The 27,498-nt window shown below is 52.6% G+C and overlaps 1 protein-coding gene across 5 annotated transcripts in view; it reads right to left on the bottom strand.

Moving 5' to 3' along the window:
• The window catches only part of FRMD4B (FERM domain containing 4B), a 114,877-nt gene that overhangs the window by 70,432 nt on the left and 16,947 nt on the right, over positions 1 to 27,498 (bottom strand). Inside the window, exon 1 of one of the 5 annotated variants that reach the window (XM_040568477.1) lies at positions 15,457 to 15,582. The exons of 3 other annotated variants lie outside the window; for them this stretch is intronic. Coding sequence is in view for 1 of the 2 variants with exons in the window: in XM_040568474.1 (XP_040424408.1) it covers positions 4,382 to 4,543 (162 nt within the window). In the remaining variant the exon portion in view is untranslated. Of the gene's footprint in view, positions 1 to 4,381; positions 4,820 to 15,456; positions 15,583 to 27,498 lie in introns of those variants that run through there. One more of the 5 variants, XM_040568474.1, reaches the window with a different exon arrangement.

Raw genomic sequence — 27,498 nt, forward strand, 5'->3', positions numbered from 1 at the left:
TTGCAGTCTCTGAGAATGAACCGGTCTCCATCTGTACAGAAGATTAGAAGAATTGCTAATCACTAATTATGACCCAGAGGTTGTGAGAGTGATGCAGACTGCACAAGGATGGCCTGGTTTTCAGAAAATGAGGAGACAAAGATAGCACAACGTTATTTTAAGCACACGGACAGTCCATCCAAGATTGCAAAGAACAGCAGTGGCAATGCTAGAAAAGGAGTGACGGAAAGCCAAACACTCAGAAATGAAGCATGGAAAAAGCAGCGTGTGCCTGAACTACTTTTAAGTTACTTTTTAATGACGCTCTTGTCCTAGCTGGCCTGACAGCACAGAACTGAGCTGGAGATTTATACAAAAACATTCGTGTAGCAGCACTTGCGTACAAGAGCTGGGGTTTGAAAAGTGGTGCCAGCGACATTTGAAATCCAACGAAGTCTGCGAGCTGCATCAGGTCATAAAAACATACACGCACAGGCTGGAGGGGGTAGTGAATGGAAGGCACTGTCTGAACCTGGCACCGGGACACCCTGGAGGAAATGAGGTGAAATTCACAGTCTGGTAATGAAGTTTGGCTGCTGGGGAAGAGGGCGGAGCGGCACAAAGCCTTATTTGTGTTTGAACAAACTCAAACAGAAAACACATCGTGAGCTCAGATGGAAACACGCCTGGCAGAAATACTCGGAGGGCTGCTTTTGGAAGACCGAAGATGTAAAAGCAAGTCTGACTCCCCGCAGGGACATCCACCGCGTGTCACGTCCCTGCTGCAGGGGGCTGCACCCGGCTCCGGGGCACGAGCGGCATCACGGCACTGCCTCACACCCCTCTGGAAAGGGAAACAGGCCTGTGAAAGCAGCCAGAGCAAAGTTTTCTCTACAGCAGTGGTTAATTCCTGCTTAGTTTAAATGTTTGAAGGGAAGGGAAACACATTGAGCATCCTTTAAAAAAAAAAAAAAAGTCTGTGAGAAACTTTTGGGAAGCCCTGCCCCGTGAGGACGGCCGAGATGCTTCCCCTGAGTGACCCTCCCGTGGTCTGTGCGGCACGAGGCAGCGAAAGCCCTGCCCTCACAGCTCCCTGCTCCCCCTGTACCCGTCCCCTCACTACCCCACAGCCACTTACTCATTGCTGGGGAAAAAAAAAAAAATAAAAGGAACCTCCCAGTTCGTTGTCAGCATTTTTATAAAGGAAAGTTAAGGTGTGGTAGGAGAGGAAGCGCGGTCCTGCTACCCCAGCCATCTACATTGCACCATAGGAAACAGCAGTCATCCACTTCCTCTCCTCCGCCCCAGGTAGGCACGGGACGGACACGCACAAGGCTCACTTACTGTGCTTCATCAGCAGTTTTTCCCCTTAGCCCAGGGGAAGTGACCTTCCAGAGGTGGAAAAGCGCTTTGTCCAACGAGCCACGTGAATCTGAGTTACTTTCACACCCGAGACCGGGAGCCAAATCAGCGGCGTGACAGCGCCTGACCTGGGGGTGCCTCCACAGCCAGCTTCACATCCAGGAGATGCGAATGGTGTCTCCTTGTTTTACGTCTCCTTGTAGTCGGCACGGTTTGGGGACAGGCTGCTCGGCCTCCCTTCTGCACCCTGCGGCGAGCACCCTGCCCCATACGCACTTCTAACGCTACAGCACTCAACCAGTTTAATTTATAAAAGTTGGCTGCACTGTTTTTTGGTTTACCCCTGCTTAACAGCTTCATATGTAAAACAACTCCAGTTTGTTTCACTGCTCTGTAATCACAACCAGAACAGGGGCCTAGAAAACCTCACACCGGGAGAGAACTCAGGCAAATGCTTTACTCTGGAGGCAGCCCCTGGGCACCAGGACACCGACGAGGAGAAGGCTGCCCTGCACACCAGGGGCTCAGGGCTGCACACGAGCTCTCTACAACAACACAGCTCCAAGTTACAGCTCTTGCTCCTCTCTCTCACAGGCGATAGGTACCCAGTAGGTGCCGTTGCACAGAGACTTCTACGCTGAATTCTCACCAAGGATTTCTCCCCTAATAGCATTAGCTCGCGTTGACTCGCTGTAGATACAAAGAGCTTTGTGCCAGCTCTTCCTCAGCTGGCTCCACAAGTCTGCTTTTACTGGGCGCTCCAGCCAGACCTTCACATGCTCTCTTCCACAGGCAATATTCCCTGGCGAAGCAGGACAGCCTGCTAGCATGTCAGCTCACGAGCTGCCCCGAAGCAGGGGCCTGGCCAGCAGGCACTCCCCTCTCTGGGGAGGGCACAGGAGATGGCGAGCGAAGCACCTCGACACAGAAGCCAGCCTGGGGAAGTGCCCAAGCTCAGCACTTCCCCGCACCGTGCTCGAAACAAGGCTAAAGAGAAGGTGACTGAAAGGCTGCTTTGTGCTGGGTTTTCCGCACGTAAAGCTGCTAAGGCAGGTAAGGGCTTTACGCCGGCAGAGGATTTCAGCCTGGCCAGAGGGCTCTCCCACGTGAGAGCCCTGCACCTGCCTGCTTCAGAAGGCACAGGGGAGAGCCGGTGCAGGAGCAGGGAGGTGGCAGTGTCTTCTCCCTGCTGGGGCTCCAGAAGAGCCCAGGACTCCCGTGAGGCTAGCCAGCACTTCATTAAAGGACAACTCACCAGCCCAGCGAGCCTTCTACTGGCTCTCCTTCCACCACAATAATTTGGTGACAATTACAAAAACAGGCAGAGCCCCCTGTTAACAGCATCCAACTGACCTGACAACAGCCACTGACCCCCCAGCGCAACGTGAACCCCAAGCAGGGACCAAAGCGAACTGCAGCCCCCGGGGCCGACCAGCAGCACGAGCACCTCTCACCTCCCCCTGCACGCCGCGAGGATGCAGCACAGGGACAAGGCTCTGAACTTATCCCCGGTTTGTCAAACCGTGCACAACCCCCGGAGTCATCACAGAGGGCAGAAGTGTACGTTTAGGCATAAGCTCCTTTAGATACCACCTGCCATCTCTCATACGTGGAATGTGGCTGTAAAGGCAACCCAGAGAGAGGAGCTTTCTGATGAAGCCAAGGTGAAAAAGGACTTGACAACCGCCTGTCCAGGTGCTGGTACTAATGAAAACACAAGGAAGAAAAGGTGCTTTCATGCAGCTGCACTAACTACAGGACTTTTTCACTTTTTTACTAACTTTTTCAGGGTTGCAACATCGAGCCAGGCTGGTGACATCGAGCGCGATGGGCTCAGTCCTGCTTCCACTGGAATCAGCCGGGACACCGCCAACATTTTTAACAGCAGAACGCCAAGACTTCAGCACAAAAAGCAATGTGTTACGCAACCCAAGGAAGAGCTGCAGGGCATTTTTTCAGCCATCTGTTTAATACACCCCGAAATTACCATTAGGAAATTCCTGACATTAAGATGTGAGAGCAGCTTTGTTCCTGCCCATTCCCTCTCTCTGGGACACGGCGCAGACCGCGGCAGATCCTCGGCACAGCAAGCACAGGGCACCAGGCTGTGTGCGCCCAGCACCTGGCTGTGCTCTCAGCGTGGGTAAAGCACCCCCAGACCCCGTCTGGCGTTACCCATCCCCTAATTTTGCCCATTTTCACATCACTTTAGAACTCCCCACAGCACCAGGCAGTGATGCTGTCCATAGAGAAAGATTAATTCACCAACAGCCACCAGGACACTAACTTCAGACAGAGGCGCAGTCATGTTTTGTTTCCTAAAACTCTTTCCACTTTGAGCCAGGCTCTGGAGAGCAGCAGCTGAAGAACACGGCCATTGTCAGCCGTGAGATGCACAGCTGCATTCGAGCACTTGGAAGAACTTCTATCATCTTAAAGCTGTTCTCCCGCTCTTGGCATACCTTAAAGCTAAACACAATGGATCCCTCTAGGATTAGATAGGTACAGATGTCCTTTTAGCACAATTCCCACGTGGAAATTACACCTTGGTGGCTACGAAGAGCTGGTGTGCTGGGAGCTGTGCAGTTCCCTTTATCACAACACAGCAGGGAGAGAGAGGGGAGAAGCAGCTTTGAAATATTCAACACAGCCAAGCAAACGTTCACGCTGACAGCACGATGGGACACACAGCGCGTGCCTACATGCGAGACAATAAATACAGACGTATAAAAATAACTGCTGGCAAAACCAGGCTCCAAAGAAAGTCACACCGCACTAAGTGCCGCTGGATGCCACGGTGCCTGCAGCCCCTGCGCTGTAGTTGCTGCCTGCGGGAGGAAGCCCCCAGAAGTAGTTAATTCAAGACTTCTCGCAGCCCCCCGCGGACAGCAACCACCCCACGACACCAGCCACGATCACGTTACAGCCTCCTGCTCTCGTGACAAACGAACGGGAGAGACACCACGCAGCCGGCGTCCCCCACCACGGCCCCGTGCCGCCGCTGCTGGGACCCCGCAGGTGCCGCGCCGTGCCCCCGTACCTGGTAGACGTCCCCGAGGCCGCACCATGCCCGCAGGGCTTGGCGGCATGCCCGCAGCCGGCCCGCGTACCACCGCCTCAGGGCCGCCACCGTCACCGTCCAGACGAAGCGGCTGCCGCCGAGCAGCAGGTCCTCCACCCCGCACATCAGCACCGAGGCCATGGGCTGCTCCGCTGGCCCAGCGCGGCTCCTCTGCCCGGCTGCCGCGGCGCTCAGGGTGCTGGCATGCCGGCCGGCGGGCTTTATAGGGCGTGCGGGGAGCCAGCTCCGGCCTCGCAACAAACTCCTCTTTCACGGCGCTTCCTGGGCAGGCTCCAGGCATGCCCCGGCGGCGGGGAGCCAGCGGCTGCAGTAGCTCAGCCCCACCAGCAGCTCACACAGCAGCCTTGTCCTTCTGAGCCGCTTACGCAAATCTCCGCTAAGCTCCGGTAGCTGCCGCTATGTTGTCTAATTAAATTTTAACCCTTCTGCCGTATGCCCCGACAGCAGAAGCCCGTTTCCGTGCCACGGTGACGGTGTTAAGGCTCTGAGCCCCACCACGCTCCCAGCAGCTGGGCAGGCACCTCGCGGCTCCCCGTAATGCACCCAGGCGGGTGCCACTGCCGCCGACACCTCATTATCTGCCACCCGGGGAGCGAAGCTGTCATCGCTTTCTCCTGCCTGGTCCTGCGCTCAAATTAGATGCTGAAATCCTGTCTTAAAAAGCACCTTCGGGAGCAGCAAGCGGAGGGGAGATAAGAGAGCGGCACAGCTCCTGCAGAAACAGAGGCACCGACGTCCTCAGCTGGGATCGCAGGAGATGCAAACGGTGCAGAGCTCCACGTCTCCTGCTTTCTGCATCCCGTACCAGTTACGTGCTCAACACCTGCTGGAGAGAATTTCGCTCTCCTGTTAGACAGCTCCATTAGCACACAAGAAAAATAAAGCTCCTTATGCTAGCAGCGCGCTTCACAACCAGACTACAGTAAATAAACACTCCGAAATAATAGCCCACAAGAGAATCCTGCCTTGCCTCGGTCGTTGGTATGGAATTAAGCAGCGATTTGCCCTTCTGGGGCAGAAACTGCTAATGCCAGCAAGCCGCACCCTGCATTTGTGAGCTCCTTCCTAGGGAGCAGCTCTGGGAGGGAAGTCAAAGGGCAGCGACCTTCTCACGGTCCCTCAAGGGACCTGAGGCTTCCTAAGCTTTGTGGGACTGGGGCTGGGAGGGGCCCAACATGCCACCATCAGCACCTCGCTAATGAAACTATTCAAAGAGCAGCTTTTTGGCTAAAAGCACCAGCAAGACAGACCCCTGTGTGAAAGTAACCTGCCTTGTGCAGTGAAACGAGTGAGAAAGGAGCAGAAATGGCTTTAGTAACGGCTGCACAAGAGCTGAATCTCCCCTATTTAGATCTTTGAAGCTGTCTTGTTAGCAAATATCCATGCACTGTTTTCTTCCTGTTCACTCCAGTGATAGTCACCTTCACTTTATGCAAAACTTGGGGACACGGCTTTGACAACAAGAAAACAAAAGCGCAAGCCACTTGTTTCACGGAAAGCTTTGGCTGGCACCAGCCACCCCCATGTGAGGACACTCAGACCACAGAGACGGTGGGAACCGTGGTGGTGTTAGGTGAACAGCCAAACCCCAGTGCTTGTCCCCACTCCACCAGCGCAGAAACCAACAGGCTCTTGTGCTTGGCAGCAGAGCAGACAAGGAAAGCCCCCTCTCCCTCCACGTTACTCATCACTCCCGTGCTTAGGGGACTTGGATATCGGCATGAACGTACAAAACAGTTGGCTTCCCACTGGGAGAGCAGTGACAACTATCTGCAGACAATTATTGCAGTGAGCTACGCCCGCACCAGCGAGAGGCTCGGCTGTGGTAATGCCATTGCCTCGGATGGCAGCACGCAGGAGGAGCCAGCCAGGAAAACCTCCCGTGGCATCTGTGTGCTGCGGTCAAGTCATCTCCAAATTTAAACGCAGAAAAAAAGAAAATCCAGTTCCAATCACTTCCAAGTTCCATTTCTAGAAGAAAAGGAGCTTTGTAGTTAAAGAAACAGTGCAGGGAACGGGCCCGGCCTAAGCCAGGAAAATCCAGCCAAGCCACTCTGAAAAGTTTAAATGTCTCTGTTCTGCTCAGTTGCCTTCAGTGCCTTTGTTTTCCTTATCACCTCATTAAGGAAAAAATTAAGGATGGGGATTTTCTCCTCTAATACAGCAGAAGGGATCTTTATTTTAAGCAGGGCTATGCTCCATGGTATTTTGAAGTTGAACTGGTGCGGTTTGCAGTTACTGCTTATGCTGCCATCCTACCGCATCCCTTAGACGGCCTCAGATGGCGCTCCCAGCCGTCCCGCCCACCTACACTTGGTTCCCTTGTACTCACTCCGTGCCCCCACAAAGCAGCAATAGCTCTGGGTGTGCTAGAGCAGGGCAAGAGCCTTCTCCTCACCCCTGCTTAGGGACCACGGACATGGAAGCCCTTCCTTCTGTCCTTCCTTCTTCAGACGACGTGGGCTTGACTTCTCCTCCCTGCTGGCCCAGCGCCAGAGGCCCCGTGCCCCTGAGCAGCCCTCCCTATCCCCACACCCTGCTCAGAAGGACATTGCTGACTGCAGTGACCTTTCCTTCACTTGAGCACCTCGTGCACCTGTGCAGCATCCTCCCCAACAGCAGTGCCCGTACGTCGCTGCATGCTTGGAAAGCCGATGGATCAGTCCCAACCTCTACTGGACATTTGAGAAAGACGAGGTGACATCCCCAAGGTCAGAGGACCCCTACCAGAGAGCTGGAAGGAAGATCAAGGCATCTTGATTCTTATTGTTGTGCTTCTGGATTATTTTCTCATCTCCATTAGACACGGTGAGAAACAAGCTGTGCTGAGCGAGGCGGAACATTAAAGGCTAAAACCCAGCTGATTGGGCCAGGGAGTGCAGCTGGCAGCATAAAACCCAAAAGCGTTGTTCTGCCACAAAACATCAAATAAGAACAGGTTCAAAGCTCGTTGCAACTGGGAACCAAGCGAAAGCCTCTGAACCTCGGGCATCGCATTGAACACCCCCAGAATAAAAAGGAGCAAAGTTTATAATACAAAGAGGTGAATGCAGTTTGCAATAATGTTGGTGTTTTAATACAGGGTTGAAACAGCCATTCAGATCAAACTCTGTCTTCTGTTGACTTCCACTTTCAGAACCTGATTGCAAGTGGGTTAATTTGAAATACCTAAATAATATCCATGCTCCTTAAAGGCAGAATGAAGATCACAGAAAATTCATCATGGGAAAGGCAGCAGGATGTGCAAATGGTTTTCAAAGGTTGCGGCAACCAGATCGCTATTCTATGAGGAAAAAATAGAACATATATCCCAGGAAAAGACTTTGTAGATGTACTGCTTTCAAGGAACAGAAGAGACAGCTACTACAAATCTATCTGATCTACAGCTGTATGAACAACGGGGAATTCATTTCTGCTCTGGAGTCAGCCTACACAACAGGGATCTAAGGACAACATCACTGAAAGGATCGCAAATTGGATGTGCAGCAGATTCATGCTTCTCTTTGTATTATTGATTGTATTTCTGGAATAATAAATACTGAAAGAGAACAAAGGTTCACCACCAGCATAATAGGAAGAGATCTCAAGGGGATTCTCTGGCCTCTTGGCATGTTACACTCTGTACCACAACGCAGGGAATGAGGGTACCCCAATCGCTGCTTCTCTTTTCAAAGTGCCGCCTATGAAGTTCACATGGCTACATAATTCATGTACTACATGCGAGACCACAGGACAGGAACATCCATTTTCCCTTACATCTACAAAGTGGTATTGCCCCCAGGTACAGCCCCTTGATTAGACATAGGGGAAGGACGCACACCCAGTCCCTAGGTAATGGCATTAAGGCTTTGATCATTTCTGGTCATAATTTTCAACAGCAAGGAGTGAGTTATTGTGCAGATGCCCCAAATGCTAATTATACGGGCTAGCAGATGTCTGTCTTCACCACTGATTTAAAACACACTTCAGACCACAACTTTTCTCTTATATTGACTGAACGTGACTGGAACCAATACGCAGTCCTCCGTACAGCAAGCAGCAAAGCGCAGCGAAGACCAAGAAACCCAGACAGCCCTTGCCAGGTTATGAGCAGCAGTTCTGTTTTGCGGCGTCACTACTTGCGATCTGCTTCTGCCCCAATGCTGAGAGTTCAAACCCTTGAGCCCTGACACCCTGGGATGGTCTCAGGGCAATGCTGAGCCCTGCCGCAGCCCCAAAGGCTGTGGTGGTACCACAGCATTCACTCAAGTCCCACCTGACCCCCCTACACCCAGGCACACATCCACGTTTATCTTTTCTGCACACATCCACGTGATCCATTTTCATCAGAACTTTCCTATTTCACTGCAGTTACACGCCAGCAGCATGATTACACTGCTTTTAAAAATAAATTTCAAAAAATGCTCAAAGGAACTGATTTGTGGGAGCTTTCCTGAGCATGAACAACAAGATTCTTCACAAATTAGGACTTCCCTTGTGAATTAGGACCTTCTCAAGCAATGCTGAAGCCACACATCTCCCTAGCACTTCGATTCTTGTCATGTAACAAGCTCGTCAACCTGTGACCATTAACGCAATTAACCCCAAATAAAGATGAAGTGACTTTTCAAAAATCATGTTTGCTACACTCTCGCCCCTAATTACCAACTTCATAAAGATAAAGTGAAAGACAGTCACCCTCTCTTTGATGTCGTAACCTCTCAGTACATAAGATGCTTAAGCAGCAGCAGTGTATAGGATATATGTGCAATGCAGCCTTCCCCGATCAAGAGTTTCTGAAGCAAGAGTCTACTTCCAGAAAAGGTGTTTGCAAAGCAATTTCATTCTGAGATTAAAAAAAAAAACACAAGATCCTCCTAACATACTTAATCCTGTATACCAGCATGAATTTTGGGTGCCTCTCAGAAGCAGGCCCGCAGTTCCACGAGGATTCATCTGCTGCTTTTTGTTACCAAACCTTAATTTAGAAAGCAAATGCGACGTGCACAGAAGGGCCACGCCGTCCTCCTTTCAGGCTGGTAGCAGCACGTGGCCGAGGCGTTTGGAACACGCAGGTGAGGCCTGGCGGAGAAGCACATCCTCTGTGGACACCTCCCAAGTGCCCCATCAGGCTCCCAGCCTGCTGAGCTGCCCCAAGCCAAGGGCTGAGGAAGCTGAGAGCCGGCTACGCCCCAAATGATTCACCTCTGCAGGAAGGAGCCTCTCCTCTGCGCTGCTCGGGAGGCTTCTTCGGTAGCTGGCACCCTCCTCAGCAAGGCACTGCCTGCACGATGCTGGTTTAGTAACAAACAGCCTCCCGTACCAGGGATGAGGTGCTGCTCTCCTCCTCCCAGGCAGCTTGGGCTGTACGCATGTTGTTCTACACACACAACATAAACAAATGCACTGACAAACACACTTTTCAAGACAACACCGTGCCAGAAACATGAATTTCCTGCAGTCTGCACCCCACAGTAAACTAATTATCATTTCATGTCAAAAGTGAAGCGCCTCTGCCTTTTAACTCGATAAATGATGAAAGCGCTCAGTCTGGGTCCTCGAGCAGCAAACGCACACCCGCAATACCTGGCATTACAGAATCAGGTCAGGCTCAAAATGAGTAGTTTCTGCTCCAGTTTCACAAACCGGGGTTTATCATTACTCACTACAGCCCTATCAGCATAAGAACGCATCCATCAGCCGGTTTCTGTAAACCAACTTCTCTGGTCAGGCTTCTCTTACGGCCAGGTCAAGGTGTAGCTGAGCACGGTTTCACTGAAACCTCGCACATCCATATGCATCCACCAGGTGACGAGATGGTTCAGGAAGTCTGCACGCAACTTAGAGAGCACAACTTCTCATATATATTACATAGCAGCATGCATAAATTGTATTTGAATTTTCATATACAGAAATCTAAGTCAGAAATCTGCAGCCTGCTACCAAAAGTCAGATCGCAGAGATCTGTAACAAGGGAAAACACCATCCCGGACTGCTGGGGAAGGAAGGATAAAAAAACATGGGGAGGGGAGAAACCTGATTTCCATCTGAAGGTGGATTTGTTTCTCTTGCACATCCAAGGAGCCTGCAAACGCCTTCAGACAAACAGCATCTTCATGCACTTGCACAGCAGGCCCCCCTAGCAGGGCGGGGATAGGCTCAGCGGGTGCCTCACAGGGAGGCTGCCACCCACCGAGTCACCAGCTCTGCTGCCAGCAGCTACCTGGGTGAGGAGACAGCTCCAGAGGTGCTGTACGGCAGGTTGAGACGTCAGCAGGACTTAGCACAGCCCCTGGGAGGTGGGCACGGGTGGCTGGGGGCACAGGCAGAGCCGGAGCTGCTGCAGGACAAGCACATGCAGTGGATGGGTGAGGACATCGCACGGCGCAGGACTTGGGCACAGTCCTGCAGCTGCAGCCAGCACTGGGCTGGGAATCAGCTTCCCGGTGTAGCGTCCAGAGACGCCCCGTACCTGAAAAATGCTGAAGGGCCTCAGTGACGCTCACACCCATACCGGCTGCACCAGGGAAAACACGAGGAAGAGGTCGGCAGGATGCAGGGTGATTTGTGGGAAGGAATTCCTTCTCAGAGAAGGCTTCGCCAGGAGAGGAGAGCCGAGCCCTGGGGCACCCTGAGAAGCACCACCACCTTCCTCGGCGACGACTTCAGGCCTTCCCCACAGCCACCACGGGACGGTTTCTCCACCTGCCCCCCCAACAGGTCACCCTGACACCAACAGGTCCCAGACCTGCTCAGCACCCCTCATGCCCCGCGGCACCGACCCCTGACGGATGCTGGCATCGCCCTGCTCCGAGCACGGCCCAAAACGAGGGGGTGGCTCCTGCACCTTGAGTCGGCAGGGAATATTAAAGGAAGCCAGGAAAAGTCGGGTAATTATGTTGGGATGAAGCATTTTGTGGTAGATATAAATACGTGAGGAGTGTGAAAATCCAGGGCTGCCCCAGCTTTATGATTATTTTATAGCCTCATTAATCTACAACAAATGGGGTAGAACTACTGCCTAACCTAAATACCGGGCAGAGATCTACAGTGCTGTAAGAGCAAGTGTAAATGAGGCAGTAAAGCTTCAGCATTTTGCTTGATATATATGGCCAGGAAGACAAAAATAACAACCCAAACCTATCAGTCTTCCGACAAGAATCTGTAAAAGAGTGAGAATAAATGATGTCTAACTATGATAATTATATCCTCAGTGCATTCATTCTCTCAGGATGAGTAACCCGGGATGCTGTGGCCTCCAGAAAAATCATGACTCAGAGCAATGCTCTGCCCTTGATCAGACTTCATGGGTCACACCCAGCCCAGGAAAGCCATACACCCAGGAGAGGACTTGTCCTTCCCTGTGTACACACTCAAAGGTCACATTTTAGATCCCTGTACCTTGGACACCTCTGTGCTCCTACCCCTTCAAAGAGACAGCTGGGCAACTTCAGAGCCGGTTTTTGCAGAGGGAGAATCACAAACTGGTGGAAAGAGACAGCACTGGCAAACAGAATTAAAATTGGTACATCAAATCTATGTAGTTAGGTGCCAGCTCCGTGCTATCGAGCAATGCTTTCTGAGAACACAGGTCTGCTGCAACTCTGCTCCTCATGGGAAGAGAAAATAAATTTCAAGCCGTATCATCGGCTGCTACAGCAATTAGTGCCTCGTTCTACTAACAGAACTGTGCATTGTGCATTTGCCAGTTCTGGACAAATAAAAGGGGAATAACCACGCAGAATTTGGAAGGAAGCAAGTCTGTTTGATTGTTAGACCAAGCTGGCTCTGGCGCACACAACGCATTTCTTGAAGGTGAGCCTCGGTGCTATCGGAGCATTTGACGATGGAAAAGGAAAGGAGTCGAGCAGCACGTGGCATTTCCCCGCAGAGGAACCACAGCGCTTTTACGGGGCACTGAACATCGCTACGAATAAGACCGACGCAGACCTTCCAACACAGAACGGAGGCGCACATCCAACGCGCACGGCCCCGCGCACAGAGAGCCGAGCCAAAGGCAAAAGAGCAGCCATTGAAAGGCTGCTTTTATCCTCCGAAGGCCTCCAAAACAAACAGCCAGCACGCCACGGGCTTGATCCAAAGCCCATTGAAATGGCTGGAAAGGCTCCAGCTGCCTTCAGCAGGCTGGCAGCGAGGCTGGCCACGCGCCGTGAGCTCAGCGCCCCGCCGCCGCGTGCTCACCAGCACCTCCTCCGGCTGCAGCACGGGGCTTCTCCCCCTTCTCGGGTCTCGGACATTTTGTAAGTGTTAGCTCCTCAAGCCAGCTAAAATTAGTCAAAATTAGAACTTATTTTTGAAGTACTAAGGCTTTCTACCCAATGCCTGTGAAAACAGAGAGACAGATCGGTCAGGAATCCAGATCCACGTGGGTGGTGCCCACAGGACTTCTCTTGGCACAGAAAGGCTGAATCACAGCTCTGCTTCTTGCTTCACGAGGAGCCCCAAGTCCAAAGCTCCCTCCCTTTTAAGAAAAAAAAGCACCGAGAGAAAGGACTGACGGCAGCAGCGGTTTTATCAGATGGCCCCGGGGTGGGAGCGGTGACCCCGGGAAACATCCAAGGGACAATGCGAGAGGAAGCCACGAGGGCAGCGCCGAGGGGAGCCGCGCAGCTGAGTCAGCCCCTCCGGGCAGGACCTCGGCCCTCCAGGGGGATCCGTGGTGGGCAGGGCGAGACCCACGCAGGTGTCGGGCACGGAGCCCTGCCCTGCCGGCCGGGAGCTTCCCCAGGTCTCACCCTTCCCTACACAGAGGGCGAGGACAGGGATGCAGAGGGTGAGAACAGGGATGCAGAGGGTCAGCTCAGCCCAGCCCACATGGCAGAGAGTGACCACAGGGCTAAACCAAGCAGAGCTGCTTGTTTTATAGGGCAATGGGGGATACAAGAAGAGAGATACAAGGAAATGTGGCTTTTAACAAAAGGCTGTAGATAGCACGAGCTCACCTGGAGCCAAAATCCTTTTAAGCAGTTTGGATCTCATGTTTTGTTCTGTCTTTAACAGCTTTCACTTCCCCCAGGCACACCACTGGGCTCCAGGAGCAGGGCTCAGCCTGGCCGGGCTCCCCATCTCGGTTCTGGCCACCCTACAACAGCACCTGGTCCCCAGCAGGAATCGACCCAAGCCCATTCACATACCTAGTGGTGTTACTCCTCCCCTAATGGGCACAAGCGAGCATCCCACATTTGTTAACCATTATCCCAGGCAGCAACTTCAGCCTCCCCTCACGCTCCAAGTGGAAACAGCGCCGAAACTGAGCGGTACCTGCTGGCAGAGAAACTTCTTCATAGAGGGGCAAGAGGGGCTGAAAGCTTCCTAAATGAAAATTTCGTTTCTTTTTCTCTCCTTTGGGATATAAAGCAGGCTTGCAAACTGCCCGTGCCTTTATCAGAGCTGTGATTCAATCAGCGTTTCATGGTCATAATTAACAGGTATTTGTTTTCATGGGTGTGAGTCCTCAGCTGCCAGGAGTGAGAAATTAAAAAGCATTTTTCCCATCCTCCTTGGAGAGGACATGATGTGAGCTTTAACCAGGGAAAGGAAGCCATTTGGAGCAGGAAGAGGATGCTTGGAAACTGAGTTACTGAGTTAGAGAGCTCATATTCAGCCCTTTTTGCAGTCATAAGATCAAACCTACATTTAAATTGAAGTGCATTACACCTGGCCTTGGTGGGACACAGGGCCCCTGCCCGCTCCGGAGGCAGCGAGCTCCTGCAGCACGCGTGGCACGCTTATCGGTATGACTTGCACAGAAACGGCAAGGGGAGAATAAATTCAGGGATTCCAACACAAATCTACTCGATGTTACATTTCCCAGTCCTCCGGGAGTAAAAGTTACGTATAATATCCTTTAACGATCAGCAAGGGGAAGGGGTAAATCAGACGAAGCCCCCAAGAACGCAGCAGCTGCTGGAAGCCAACTCGTGGCTCTGCACGGCTGAATTACGCATCAGCCTTCCAGCAGGTAAGGCTGCAGCACAGCACCATCTGCTCCTCAACACGCCTGCTGCCAGCTACCACAGCAGGGATTTACTCGCATAACCCCGTCGAGGTGCTGCTGAGGTGACGGGCAGGACATCTGTCACAAGGGAAAGGGACTGGCACCTGCCTGCTGCACATCTGGGAGGGAGCCTACCCCAGGACGGGGACAGATTTTTCTGACACAGGATGGGAGCACAGTGCCAGCCCTGATGAATAGCCCTTGATGATGCCACGCATCCTCAAAATACCAGAGGAGAAAGCACATTTTCCAGCTGTTTGTCTTATGATGCCAGACCATGTTTATATCAGCGATTTCTAAATATTTGCAGGGTTGCAGCAAGTTGTCTGCTATGACAAGGAGAACAGCAGCCAGCATTTCCACGTCCTAAGACCACGACATATGGGACTTGCAGAAATACACACAGCCCCAGCCATCAGCTGAGAGCTTCCAACCTGGGTCCGAGCACACCTCAGAGCACCCGAAGCGCGGAGGAGCTCGGCACAGCACCAGCCCTAGGGGTCGCGGTGCCCAGCGGGGTGCAGGCGGGAGCACCAAGGCCAGCGGGGCCGAGGGGTGCAGAGCCCGGTGCTGAGCCCGTCCGGCTGCGCTGCCCCGCTGCTCCCTCTGCTGCACGCAGAGCTATTGCTGCAGCACAGCCCTGACAGGCAAGGGAGCAGAGCGTGAGCTCCTGGCTGGCTCTGAGAGCTGAGGCTCAGCAGCTGCTGTGGGCAGGGGGCTGGGGCGAGGCCAGCAAAGCCCCCCCAGCCCGGAGCAGCACTGGTCCCGCTGCAGTACCGCGAGCCTCCAGCCCTCCGGGTCCTGGGGCAAGCCCTGCAAACGGCAGCTCAGCACCACGCTCCTCACGGCGCACGCAGCTTCCACCGCTCCCACTGCGATACTCAAGCAAAGCACGTTCCAAGGAAGCTTCTAAATACCTTTTTCTAAATACCCTTAGCGCTAAGACACCTGACTCGAGCTCCCAGGGACACCTCCAACCCACAGGAACACAACCACACACGCACCACCAGGCTCGAGACAAACTAACCCCTCTCACCTGCGACTCGGGGGGCAGGTCCCTCTGGGAGCCACAAGCTGCTTGCCCGAGTTACTCTCTGCCACACTCCATAAAAGCCTCTGCGGCACCGGATCCAGACGCTCCGCTCGGTGCCCGAAGCCCAGCTCGTGCCTCCCACAAAGCTCCTCCTGGGGCGGCCGCGGGTGCCCGGGGTTCCTGCTCAGCACCTCCCAGGGAGCAGCGAGCAAACTGGTTCAGCCTGTTGCTGCCATGCTGAAGGCCGAACGGTGCAGGAGGTGCCTGAGTAATGTGTTTGCTCCTGCCCCGGCTTGGGAGGGGGAAAACAAAGGTGGTCCGGAGATTTCGGACTTTCCCCTAGCCACTTTCAAAGGGGATGGCTGGTGACTTAAGAAAAAACAAGGCAAGAGTTGGAGCTTTAACGTGCAACGCAAGCCTTCCCCTTCTCCTGGATTTTGTCTTTTTGTAATATAATATTTACATACCCCTCTTCTCCACCCCTAGTTTTACTGTTCAGTCAGGAATTAGGGGGGTCTTGGTTCCACTTCTCCCCTCCAGCCGGGGCTCCAGCTCGAGCAGCTCGGGAGCCTCTCCCCCAGCACGAGGGGTTCCCAGGGACAAACCAAGCTCTTAGCGGTCACTGTCACAGCCCTGCTGCGATTTGTGCTCTGCTGCACCTCAGCTCCCCCTGCCTTACCACTAAGGGCTGCTGCTGTTCAGGAAGACGTTCGTCCACTTCCCCTGCATGCCCGAGGGACGGGTTTAACACCAGCACGCCCAAAGGAGCGGACGGCTTGGGCGCAGAGTGCTCTGCATGGAGAATTTGACATTCAGAATTCAAGATATCTGAAAACACCCCCACCTGGTCACACCTCTGGCATGCCACTGGACTGCTTTTCTGGACACCCCTACCAGCTCGCCTGCAGTTCTGGTGCAGCCTCCTGCCTCTGCTTAACCCTCACCTTCCACTGCCCCAGATTTCACCCTTCTAAACATCTGGCTTCCTCCAGATCCTCCACTGGACACTACAGCAAAGAAAGCGTCAATTTTCCTTTACAACCCTCCCCCCCCGCATCCTCAGAGGGATACATCTATCCAGCTTCTACCCACAGTTGCACAGAACCTCCCTGTCCAAGCCCATAACAGCAGGGACCAGCCTGCTGATTAAGCCTGGCGTATTGCAAAAATTGTTCCTGTGCTCCCCTTTCCTGGGGGCACAACTGCTGCAAGGCTGGGTTCGTGTCTGTAACGACCCAAGGCACGCTCAACGTCTTCTGGGTTCACCTCCGCATAATTCCTCCCCCCATTAGGCTCACGAATGAAGTGTTTCCAAGCTGCAGATGCAAACGCGCTGCCTAATTACAGCAGTCAGGCTGAAGCAGATCCTCCAAACACTCGGGTCCTGGGCTCCATCCCACCTGCCCCCAGCTATCCCCTACAAGCAGCCCCAAGGAGCAGCACCGCTTCCCGCTGCGGGACCCTCTGCCAGGTGCACGGGGCTGCTTCGGGGCTGCTTTCTCCTGGGGAAGGTTTTCCACCTTGCCTCCCATGGGGTGCTGAGGTGCTCCCCCAGCACCTGCACCCCTGCTCATGAGGGGGGCAGCTCCAGAACCAAGGGCACGCAGCAGGACCAGGATCTGTGCTCCCTGCTGCAGCCCAGGCTGCAGAGCATGGCTCACATCTCACAATGCAGTTTTCCAGTATTCTTGGCAAAAGCAGTGGCTCCACTTCTCCCCAGTGCTATGCAAGCATACCTCAAGTTAACTCGTTTCTTGGAGCTAAGTTAATTGTCTGGGGCAGCTGTCTGCAGCCCCCGTGGGATTTCAGTGTTGCCAGCCACATCTCTAAGTGTGTGTTAAATCTCTCCGGGAGGGCGGCAGCTGTCGGACAGGACTTGCACTGCTTCAGCCCTCCCCACACACCACATGTAAGCAGCCGGAGAAATAAGGGATGCAAAACCCACCGCGCAGCACCTCTCACCTACAGGAACACAGCAAAACCTCTCCCCGCACACAGATGGCGAGGCTGGCGGGGAGGGATGGCGGCACTGATTCACTCCGGCAGCTGCTAGAAGCCAAACTATAGCTTCAATATTGAAAAACCCAGCACAGAAACTTGCCCTTCGCATGTGCCAGCAGATCCCGCCGAGGAGCAGCTCCCCCCAAAACGCAGGGGCAGGGGCAGACCCCGCCGCACCCTAGAGGGAAGGGCCAGGGCTGCCAGCACGTCACAGCAGTTCCCAAAGCGACCATGCTCCTCAGATGAGAATTAAACTCCCCTCTGCTCGATGTGAAGCAATTATGCAGCATTCAGGTCCCTAGCAGGAAGGCAGAGCATCAGTTTAATTAGAGATTAAAAGGCGCACACCAGTCACAGGGTTCAGCATCAGTGGAGGGCATCCTGGGGCTGCGCAGCACTGGCTGAGGGCAGCAGCACGCTAGAGGGCAGCCGGTGCCAGGCCGGGCTCCCACCACCTCCAGCCTCAGCAAAACAGGGATTTTACTTGCCCATTTCTGCCAGCAGAATCAACTACGTATGCAAAACACTCGTTCTGCACACAGAAAAGTGAAGCCATACCCATCCTGCCCAGGGTAAAGCTGCTTTCTGTTCACAGAGCTGCCCAGCTGAATTTCCCCAGGTGACGGTGAAGCAACAAGCGTACTAACCCTCTGCTCCGCACGTGGTGCTGTTCGCGTGCACCTTGCTGAGCAGTCTGGGCACTGGAAAAATCAGATCCCCTGCTCCAAAACGTGGCCACAGTTTTGGTTATTTCCTTACACAGAAGCATCACCACTCAGTGAACAGCACAGGCTTTGCACCAAAACCTCTGCATTTGTCTCCAAGACCCCAGCACTGAACCATTCAGCTACCTGCAGAAAAAAAACAACTGTTCTTAGAAAATCATGTCATCCTTTTTAATACATGCTAGACAAATAGAATTCAACGAACTGACAGCACCAACCACAAGCACCCCCCATCTCCCACAGGAATACCCACGACATCGCCTGCTGAGCCCTTCTGTGCCAGCCAGCAACCACGAGATCTGGCCCTGATGCTGGGGGATTTACTGCCTTACATGTTTATTCTCTTGGTAAATTCTTACCAGGCTGTCGTTGACTTTGTATAGCGATAACCGATCGGGTTGTTAGGAAATGCACCATCTGCCTTAAATCACTATTCCCGTGGTGAGTTCTCACCAGGTTTCAGTAACCTCCAGGGGACTGCTTTGCTTCTCAGCAATGGGATCAAGTATTCCAGATTGGCCCTCTTCTGAGAGGGTTATCCGAGGGACCAGAAACCTGATCCAAAGCTTCCTGAAAACACCCGGAGCCCCTCCTCGCTGGAGGAGTCCCTCCAAGACCAGAGGAGCTCTGCAGGGCTCGGACCCAGCACAGCCCCACAGACACCCCCAGCTCAGCACCACCGGGACACCCTTCGGTCAGTGCTGCTCTGCCCCACCTGCATTTTGACTGACCAAATTCAGGTCTGTTGCAGCCAGAGACTTCCCAAACCGGTATCTAATAGGAGAAAATTGGTCTCGGGCTAGAAAGGAACGTACGTTAAAAGACACCACAGAAAAGGACCATTAAGGGGATGATTACCCTTCATATTTCACAAGCTGCTCTCAGCTAGAGGCCACCACGGTCCCAATCCTGCGTTTAGACCCAAGGCAGATCCCAAATGCCTCTTTGCAGCTAAAGCATGAAGCGTGCTCTATTTCAGAGATTCCCTAGGAGGATCAGTCCTTTCCACAGTCCGCAGCCACTACATAATTAGCGTTTTCCTGCTTTATGTGTTTTAAAAGCCTGCCTGGCCTGTCCACCTCTACGCCAGCAGATTTTTAGTGCTAGGAAGCCAGGATTTGTCTCACAAGCACTTTTTCCATCTGTTCCTTAATACTCCTGAAAAGACAGCAAGACGACAGACAGAGGTCATGCTCTGCTCCGTTACTAGAAAGTCAGCCCCGAGCAGTTACTGTGGGAAAGTGCTCAGCAGGCATAGCAGCACATGAGGTCATCGGCTGAGACACCTGCAGTAGCTTAGGTACTTGGACAGAGTGGAAAAAGTGGCCTCTTCCAGGCCTGCCTATGGTTTTACTTGCCTCAAACAGGGATTTCTGCTCAGACGTATATAGATTAGAGCTGAAAAACAAGCTGGTCTGAATTCAAGACCATTCCATCAGTGTATAAGCAACGCTCACATGCCAAAACCTCAGCTGGGATTTTATTTTTGTTCTCTATCTCCAATGATTTAGCTGCGATTTTATTGATTTTGAAAGAACGGACAGAGCTAAGTAAGCAGGATGCGGGGGCAGCCAGGAATAACTGCTGAGGGAGAGAAAGGGCTATGCAAAAACCCACCACGTTACTGGAAGATCAGAGAGAGCCTGTGTCTTCCCCCACCTGAATGGCAGAGTTCCCATCAGTTTAAAGAGAACTTAAACAATTTCTTCCATAGGAAGTCTAGATAAGTTATTAGGAAAAACAGCCCGTGTTATCCAGAGGCTTGAGGATTACTTCAGTTTATTCTAGGGAATGGTGCCCAGCACACATTTGGTCTCGCAGAAAAGCAAAGCTACATTTCAGGTAGATCCAATCTGCTCTGAAGTTTCGTGTGCTCCGGATGGGCTTTGGGGGGCTCCCCCAACTGCACCGCCCCATAGGGCTACACAAAGCCCCCCAGCCCTGGGGTGCACAGTGCCAACACCTCACTTCCAGCAGGAAGAGCTGCCGATCCTCTCCCTGGAACAGGACTGTTACAGACAAACCAGCAGAGAGCACAGGGAAGGGATTAGTGTTAGAAATTAATTAACACAATGCCCAAACAAATGAGTTACATCCCAGTTTATTCTCTCCATCCCAGAGGGAGAATATCCTTATCAGAGCAGCTGAGAAAGCGAGGACAAGCCTAATAAAAAGACAAGCCGGGCTTCCGAGAGTTATTTTTAACTAATTCTCCCTTTTTGTTCCACGACATTTTAATTAAAGGGTTGAAGCTGCAGTGAGAGCCCAGTCTTGCATAAGCGTTAATCTGCAGCGCCCTGCAAAGCTGCAAGCCCTGGCTTAAGTTGCAGAGCACAGCTTCTAAAGAGGCTGCGATGATACACGGCACAACCTCAAGTCTGGACGTGGTTCTCTAGCGGTCAGTCTGATCGATCTCTGAGCCCTGGATCACGTTTCTGAGCTGCTCTCTGCAAGTGCTGGCCGCTGAACTCGGCCTGCAAAAGCGTGCCTTGCCTTCCCTGCACTGCTGCTGCTCGTCTTTCTCCAGCAGGAGCCACGGCACGCAGCACAACCTAAGGGAAGACAGCCAACAATAAGACAGCACATTATAAAATGCAAGACGTACAAAGTACAAAACATTAGTTCCAGGATGAAAAAAGATTTCAACCACGGGTTTTGCTAATTTTCTTGGATGTGTAAGAAAAACTTAGCACTTTCTACACGTGGCAAAAGAACGGAGTCTCAGAAATGATCCTCACAGCTTAAACAGAAGGGGAAAGGGAAGGCTACCACATGCAGCAGCACATCGCCCAACCACATTGCTTACAAATGCAAATGCAGACAATCCTGTTAAACAGGGTCGGAGCCAGTCTCCTGAGCAGCTCACTGAAACTGCAGGAATTTGCCCTCAAAGCTTTCCCTGAGTTGGACCAATACCTGCTCTGGGAGATCACAGAGCACCTAAGAGATAAAGCTAACTCCTTCAAAAACTCGCTTTGATTAAGCTGCCCACGGGGACTCTCAGTTATGGGATAAAAGCTTTGCCCGGGATAAGATGACAAAGAAGTGAGAAATCCATTACAAGTTGTCATTTGGGCTTCTTGCCATTTGCCTTTTGAGGTTCCTGTGTCCAAGATTTCCTCAGCTACCCCAAAAGCTGCAAATCCACCAAACAGGAGAGCACCTACAGCAACATCAAGCCTCCCAGAGTCTGGGACTTACAAGAAAAAGCCCAAGGGCTACTGTTGGTGAAAGCTGCAAACGCTGAAGATCTCATTCCCCATCATGACCAGGGAGGGCAGCAACTTCAGCATCTAGAAACCCTGTGCATGGACAGCGAGAGCATATGAAAACATTTTTAGGGCACAGATCAACCACCAAATGACAGGGGTCAGGACGAACACTTCCTCTGAGGGTGGACTAGCCCATAGCTTTGCATCAGGATGCAACAAAGCAGACCTCCCTTCTCCCCATACCCCTGGAGCAGTTAACACTGCAACGGAGTTGTCACAGAGACAGGAAGCAGCGTATTCAACAGCTGCTTCTTTTGATAAAGTATTTTAAAAGAACACTTTCCTCCTCCATTTACCAGAAACATCACAGGCTGATCACAGGCTGCCCTGCCTCAACGGAGCAGCGTAGCACAGGGGCCCAGCCACCGGTACCGAGCACGGCTGCTCCTGGTGTCCCAGTGCTCGGGAGCCGAGTCCTTCAGCTGGTCTGTGGATCGTCCATCTGCTGTTCCTCCTGCAGCAAGCTCAGCAGCATTTGATCTACAGCAAGCCCCAGAGGGGGTTACAGCCCCTTCTGCAGAGACAAGCGTGCTCAGCTCCAGCATATGAGAGCAGGAGCGCATTTTCAACCAACACACCAAGCCAAACCAGAAAGCATTTGTTCCAAAGCTAGACCCTCAGTGCTCCTCCATCACTTGGAAAAACCTTCCCACAGGCCCCCCCTGCTCCTCAGAGGAGCTGCAGCACAGCCCAGTCCTATAAAAAAGCAGGTCCCAGCACTGGGAGCAGAGCCCTGCACCCCTTCCCAAGAGCCACCGACACCCCCAAGGTCTGCAGCAGCAGCATCCCGAAAATAAAGCCCGCAGTAACCCTGCGTTTGCAGCTTGTTTTGTTCCTAGATGCTCCAAACGCTGTTGGAAAGGTTCCTGCTGCAGGCTCTAGGTCCATTTAACAACCCGACTAATAAGCCTATTTCATCTCTCAGGCTATTAGCGTGTCACGGAGCTGCGGCTCGCTGGGGTCCTGGTGCCTGGCGAGAGACGAGGCTCGTGCCAGCCCAGCAAGTGCCTCGCCTCGTGTCACCCGGGTCCCACGGAGCCCAGAGCCCATCTCACCGGGAATGGGAACCCCCTGCTCTGGACCGTCCAGTTGCTGCTTTTCCCTGAGAAGTATCAACACGTTCCCCAGGATTTTTTCCACTTCCCCAAGTAACAGACAGGCACCTGAATGAGATGTGCACGCACAAAACAAGCTAATTAATGGTCTCAGCCCCGATCAGTGAAGTGAAATCGGCACGCCTCGAGCGGCGATGGAGCAGATCCACATGCTGTGTTGCCAGACCTCCTCCTTCCAAGCGCTCCCTAATCCCCACGCCAGCATTCAGCTCCCTGCTGAGGAGCTGCTTCCAAATTCCAGGCTCTGGGAGGATAATGCTCTCAAGATGGGAGCACCCACACCTCCCCCGGGCCTTCGGAGCTGGAGCACCTGTGCAGGCTGCAGAGCAGGAACCAGCGCGGGGATGAGGAGGAGAGCGGGGAAGAGGTGAGCTTTCTGCTCCCACCCAGACCTGTGGCTGCTCCCCAGGCACAGAGCAAAGACTCCCGCCAGCTGTTCACCCGTGCCCCAGGCAGACATTTAGTCCCAGTGGCCAAAATCTTCAAATTCAACGCCAAGTCCTCCAGCTGCATGGAATGTCTCCTGGACAAAAAGTACTCACTTCTTGTTGACACGTTTTGGTAACTCGGTGTGACGCGCTGCTCTCAGTACAGGCCACACAAGACCTGTATTTTCCAAGACACTTTTAAGGGACCTTCCCAGCTCTCACGAGGCCAGGCGATGCCATGAGGGCTCCCAGGAGAGGTGAAGCATTCCTGCATCCCACACCAGCAGCAGCTGCCCCCAGCCCTGCATCCCTCCTGAGCTCAGGAGCTCTGCCTGGTCCTGGACAGTCCCCAGGAGCACAAACCCAGCAGCTTCTTGCCAGGGGAGGACGGAGCCGAGCAGGGCTGTCCCCACCCTGCCACCCCAGGGGCTGGGGCACTGTTAAAGTACTGGGTCATGAAGGGGGACAGGGACAGCAAACCCCCGAGTGATGTGACAGCATTTTGGTGCGCTTTGGCTAAAGGAAGCCACGCAAGGCACGATCTACAGCCGCACTCACGCAGGTTTTTATCTGGTTATGGAATTTTTTCCCCTTCCCCAAGAGGATCAAGGCAACAAAGAGCAGAAAGGGAGAGGTGGGAGGACTGCAGCAGCATAAGGCAGATGAGAAATGAGGGGCTCCTGCCTTTGATGTTTTGATGATCACGTCATTGCAATTACTGTGTTGAGGGCTCCGCTGTGTCACTGGTACATAAATCATGCAAGAACATTAACTGTGCAGAGCTCGCACCGCAAGTCACTGCAGGTAAAAATGATAAGAGAAGTCAAAGCATTTCAAACAGAGGAAAAACTCTGGAATACTAGAAAAACAACATAATGTGTACTTTGAATCATTCCTCTACAGTCTGGGTAGATGCCTGTGCAGGGAGGATAATGGAGGCTGGCTTCAAGCATACAGCTTCAGGGAAATGAAGCCATCAATTAATCATGGGTATTCTGCTGGAGATACAAAGCATGAAAACCTGGAGTTGTCTTTGCGAGGGAGCGTCTTGTACTGCTTTCTGGAAACACCCCTCCTGATGCAGCATTAAGGACTGTGCAATGCAGCAATTAGCTTTCTTGATCACAGAAGATCCACGCGATACACCGCCTCATCCTCCTCCTCCTCTCCCATCACAATAAATAGCTGATCCATCACACAGCAGCTACATGGGATTTCATACCTGGCTGCATTGCAGAGTGATCAGAAGTAAAACACCATCCCAAACGCTTAATCTGTTGACTTGAGTTCCCTACCACGGCCAGCAACTGTTTTGCAGGTGGACCGGCAGACCCAGAGGTCAGAGATTTGCCCAGGACCAGGCAGCCGAGCAGCGTTGGAGCTGGGGCTGGCAGCTGCCCTGCTCAGCCCCACGGCTCTCCCAGCCCCTGGGAGCAGACAGAGGGCAAAGCACCACCAACACATGGACCTCTTGCCACTCCTGCATCTTCAGCTTCACCTTCCTTCTCCCCGTGGCCACCTGCTCTCACTCAGCCTCGGCCAAGTCCGATTTCCTCGGCGCTGCCTGCCCTACAGCCCGCGCGGCTCCAGCGAGGCTTTCTGCACACCCGCTTTGCAATTCAGAAGAGCCTTAAACTCCTCCATCAGCTCAGTATTTGCCTATAATCCCCTTTGGATCTAAGGTGTTTATACAGTATTACTTGCAAGATTTAACTCAAAGATGATTAATTTGGTTCTGTGATTTTTGGCTTCGCTTTGATTTCAAGGCGGTAGCAGAGCGCCTGCCTTTCAATATCTTACGGACCTCTTCTGGAATTAAAGCACTTGTGAATTTGATGAGCAGATTTGTAGCCCTGAAGGAGACTCGAGATTTTTTTTTAAACACCATCTCCACTTTTATCCACCCCCTCACTTGTGCAAGGCCACCACATCCTGCGGTCCCATTCCCAACAGCTGCATCGTGCTCATTGCAGAGAGAAATCCAGCCCATCCCTCCTGCCAGCCTTTAAAGCCCAGACCCGGAGTAGGAGAGCAAACGAGAAGAGCAGCCAAAGCAAAGGTGAGAGGAAGGGGACAGCGTCTAGATTTGTGCTTCTGCTGCGAGCAGAGTTTGGCCACTTTGCTCACCTCACGCTGTGCTGTGCAGCTGGGTGCTCACCTCCCCGCGCCCTGCCCCGGGTGCTCCCCAGCACCCGGCAGGCTGCGGCCGCAGGCTCTGCTCACCCTGGGCATTAAAATTCCTGCCTGGAGGCATAAAGCAGCTCTGCAAGGTGGGGTCACAAGGAAACGTTACCCCACGGACGGGCCAGCAGGTATCTGGGCTAGTGGCACAGGCTGTCTTAGCTGGAAGCGCAGCCCTTCTCCTGGCTCCAGGAGCTCCAGACTGCTTGAACAACCACCGGCCAGATCCCCAGCTGCTGTACGTCGCTAGGACAGCACGCAGGCACCAGAGCTTCTCCCTTACACCAGGCCTGACCTGCTGAAGCATCAGCAATGCCCAGTTTTACCCTTAGAAGCAGGTGCGTGCTGAAGGTGCTCTCCAGCAGACTATTTGCGCTAGATCTGGGCAGCGGCCTGAACTGTTGGGAACAGAGCAAACGCAGGAGAGCAGGAACAAGATGGGCAGGAGGCTGCTCCAGCACTGCCCGGTAACTCATGTGCTGAGCTCGCAAGCAGGTAACTCGCCTTCTGCAGGCTTGAATCAGACCACAGAAAGTGTGTTCTTTACTGTCTGAGGCTGTCCACAACAAAGAGAAGCAGCCCTTCCTCATTCAAGCCTCTGCTCACTAGCATCTAGTCACTTGAGCTACGCTTTCCAGCCTTCAGCAACATCAGTGAAAGCAAAACTGTCCCCTTTTTTAAATGCTCCGTCCGCTTGCAGGTGGAAGCGCATAGCGCCATAATTACTGCAGCCCCAATTTTCAGGCTTGTTACCGTTTCACACGAAGCCTTACACCCGTATGCAACCTAAACCACGGCGAGCTGCCTCTAAGCCAGAGCCCCCAGCTAACACCACTATCGCCCCTGTAAGACCAGTGTTTAAAATCGCTGCACCTCCAAACACCTTTAATTCCTCAACCATAATTCCCCAACCTGCTGCCGCGGCAGCCAGAGAAGCGAGTCCTTCCCCCCACACGACCCCGCATAACAGAGTGCTCCTAAAAAGCAATTTGTCATCAGAACCGAGTCAAGAAAACCTTCCCTGGCAGAAGTCCTCCTGCATTCAGAGTCAACACCGGTTACATTTCACAGTAACAACAGAACACGAGACGCGATTACATTTTAGTAAAAGATCAGATGGCTTTACAAAGATCAATGAATCCTCACAGACCGTGCTTCAAGCACCAAACAACGAACCTTTCAGGAACCTATATCGATAGGATGTACCCAGCGCAGGAAAGCAAGGGCAGGTCTTAGCATCACTGCGCACTTGCCCACCTAGCGGTGGGTGGGAAGCTGCCCAGGGATTCCTCTGGTACGTAGCCCGAGACAAAACAACCCGATTGCACATCAGCTTTACGAGACGATGCTCCAAGATCTTGGGAACGGCCTTGATCAGTATTCCCTGCAGGGACTACTGCTGCAAAAAAAAAAAAAAAAAGAGTGTTTATTATTTAGAGCAAAAAAATAAAGTGGCTCTCTGCAGCTGAGGATGCCACCTTCAGCTTTAGAGAGGTCTTGATACAGTGTTGTGCAAATGCCATCTGCACACAGGATTGTCTCCATGCTGAAAAAACCTCATAGAATGGTTTGGGTTGGAAGGGACCTTAAAGATCACCTAATTCCAAACCCCCTGCCGCGGGCAGGGATACCTCCCACTACACCAGTGTTTCCAGGGTTGCTCTAAGTGTTTGACCAAGAACAGAAGCTTTTCCATTAATGTCAACAGAATCAGGGGCTGAACCCCAAGTCCTTTATCAGCTCACAGCAGGTGACAGCCAAGTTTGCTGTCAAAGCTCTGCAGGACACGCTCTTATACCTGCCCACGTGCTGGTCCATGAGCATGGTTTGATTTGCAACCGTTAGTTCTCCCACCAAGCTAAGCCACCAGATGGCTAACGTCCTCAAATCATTTACTCCCATATCATTTACAAGCAGGGGTCAAGAAAGGAGGGCATAGCTACAGGACTGCTTACGTAGCGCTTGGTTGAATAGTTTAGAAAACTGAGGGAAAATTCCTTAGGGAAATAAGATACGAAGCGACTACGGGGATTTGTTTCTGGAATGGACAGGACAAAGTTACAGATTTCTCTTCTCATGCAAAAAATACTGTTTCCCAGGAAAAGAATAAAAATATTTGATTGCACTATTACAGGGTTATTGTTGAAGAGAAATCAAGTGATGTGAATAAGTACAGACAGTCAAGCAAGCCTGAGAACAGGTGACGTTACTTGTAAAATTCTGATCACCTCCAATGCAAGCCCTAATCACAGCAGGGCTATTTAGGATGCCCTATGCTGATTTCAGCACAAACCATTACCCGAGATCCTCACTTGGTATACAT

This window comes from Cygnus olor, chromosome 10, assembly GCF_009769625.2.
Source record: "Cygnus olor isolate bCygOlo1 chromosome 10, bCygOlo1.pri.v2, whole genome shotgun sequence".
In the NCBI taxonomy this organism is placed as follows: Eukaryota; Metazoa; Chordata; class Aves; order Anseriformes; family Anatidae; genus Cygnus; species Cygnus olor.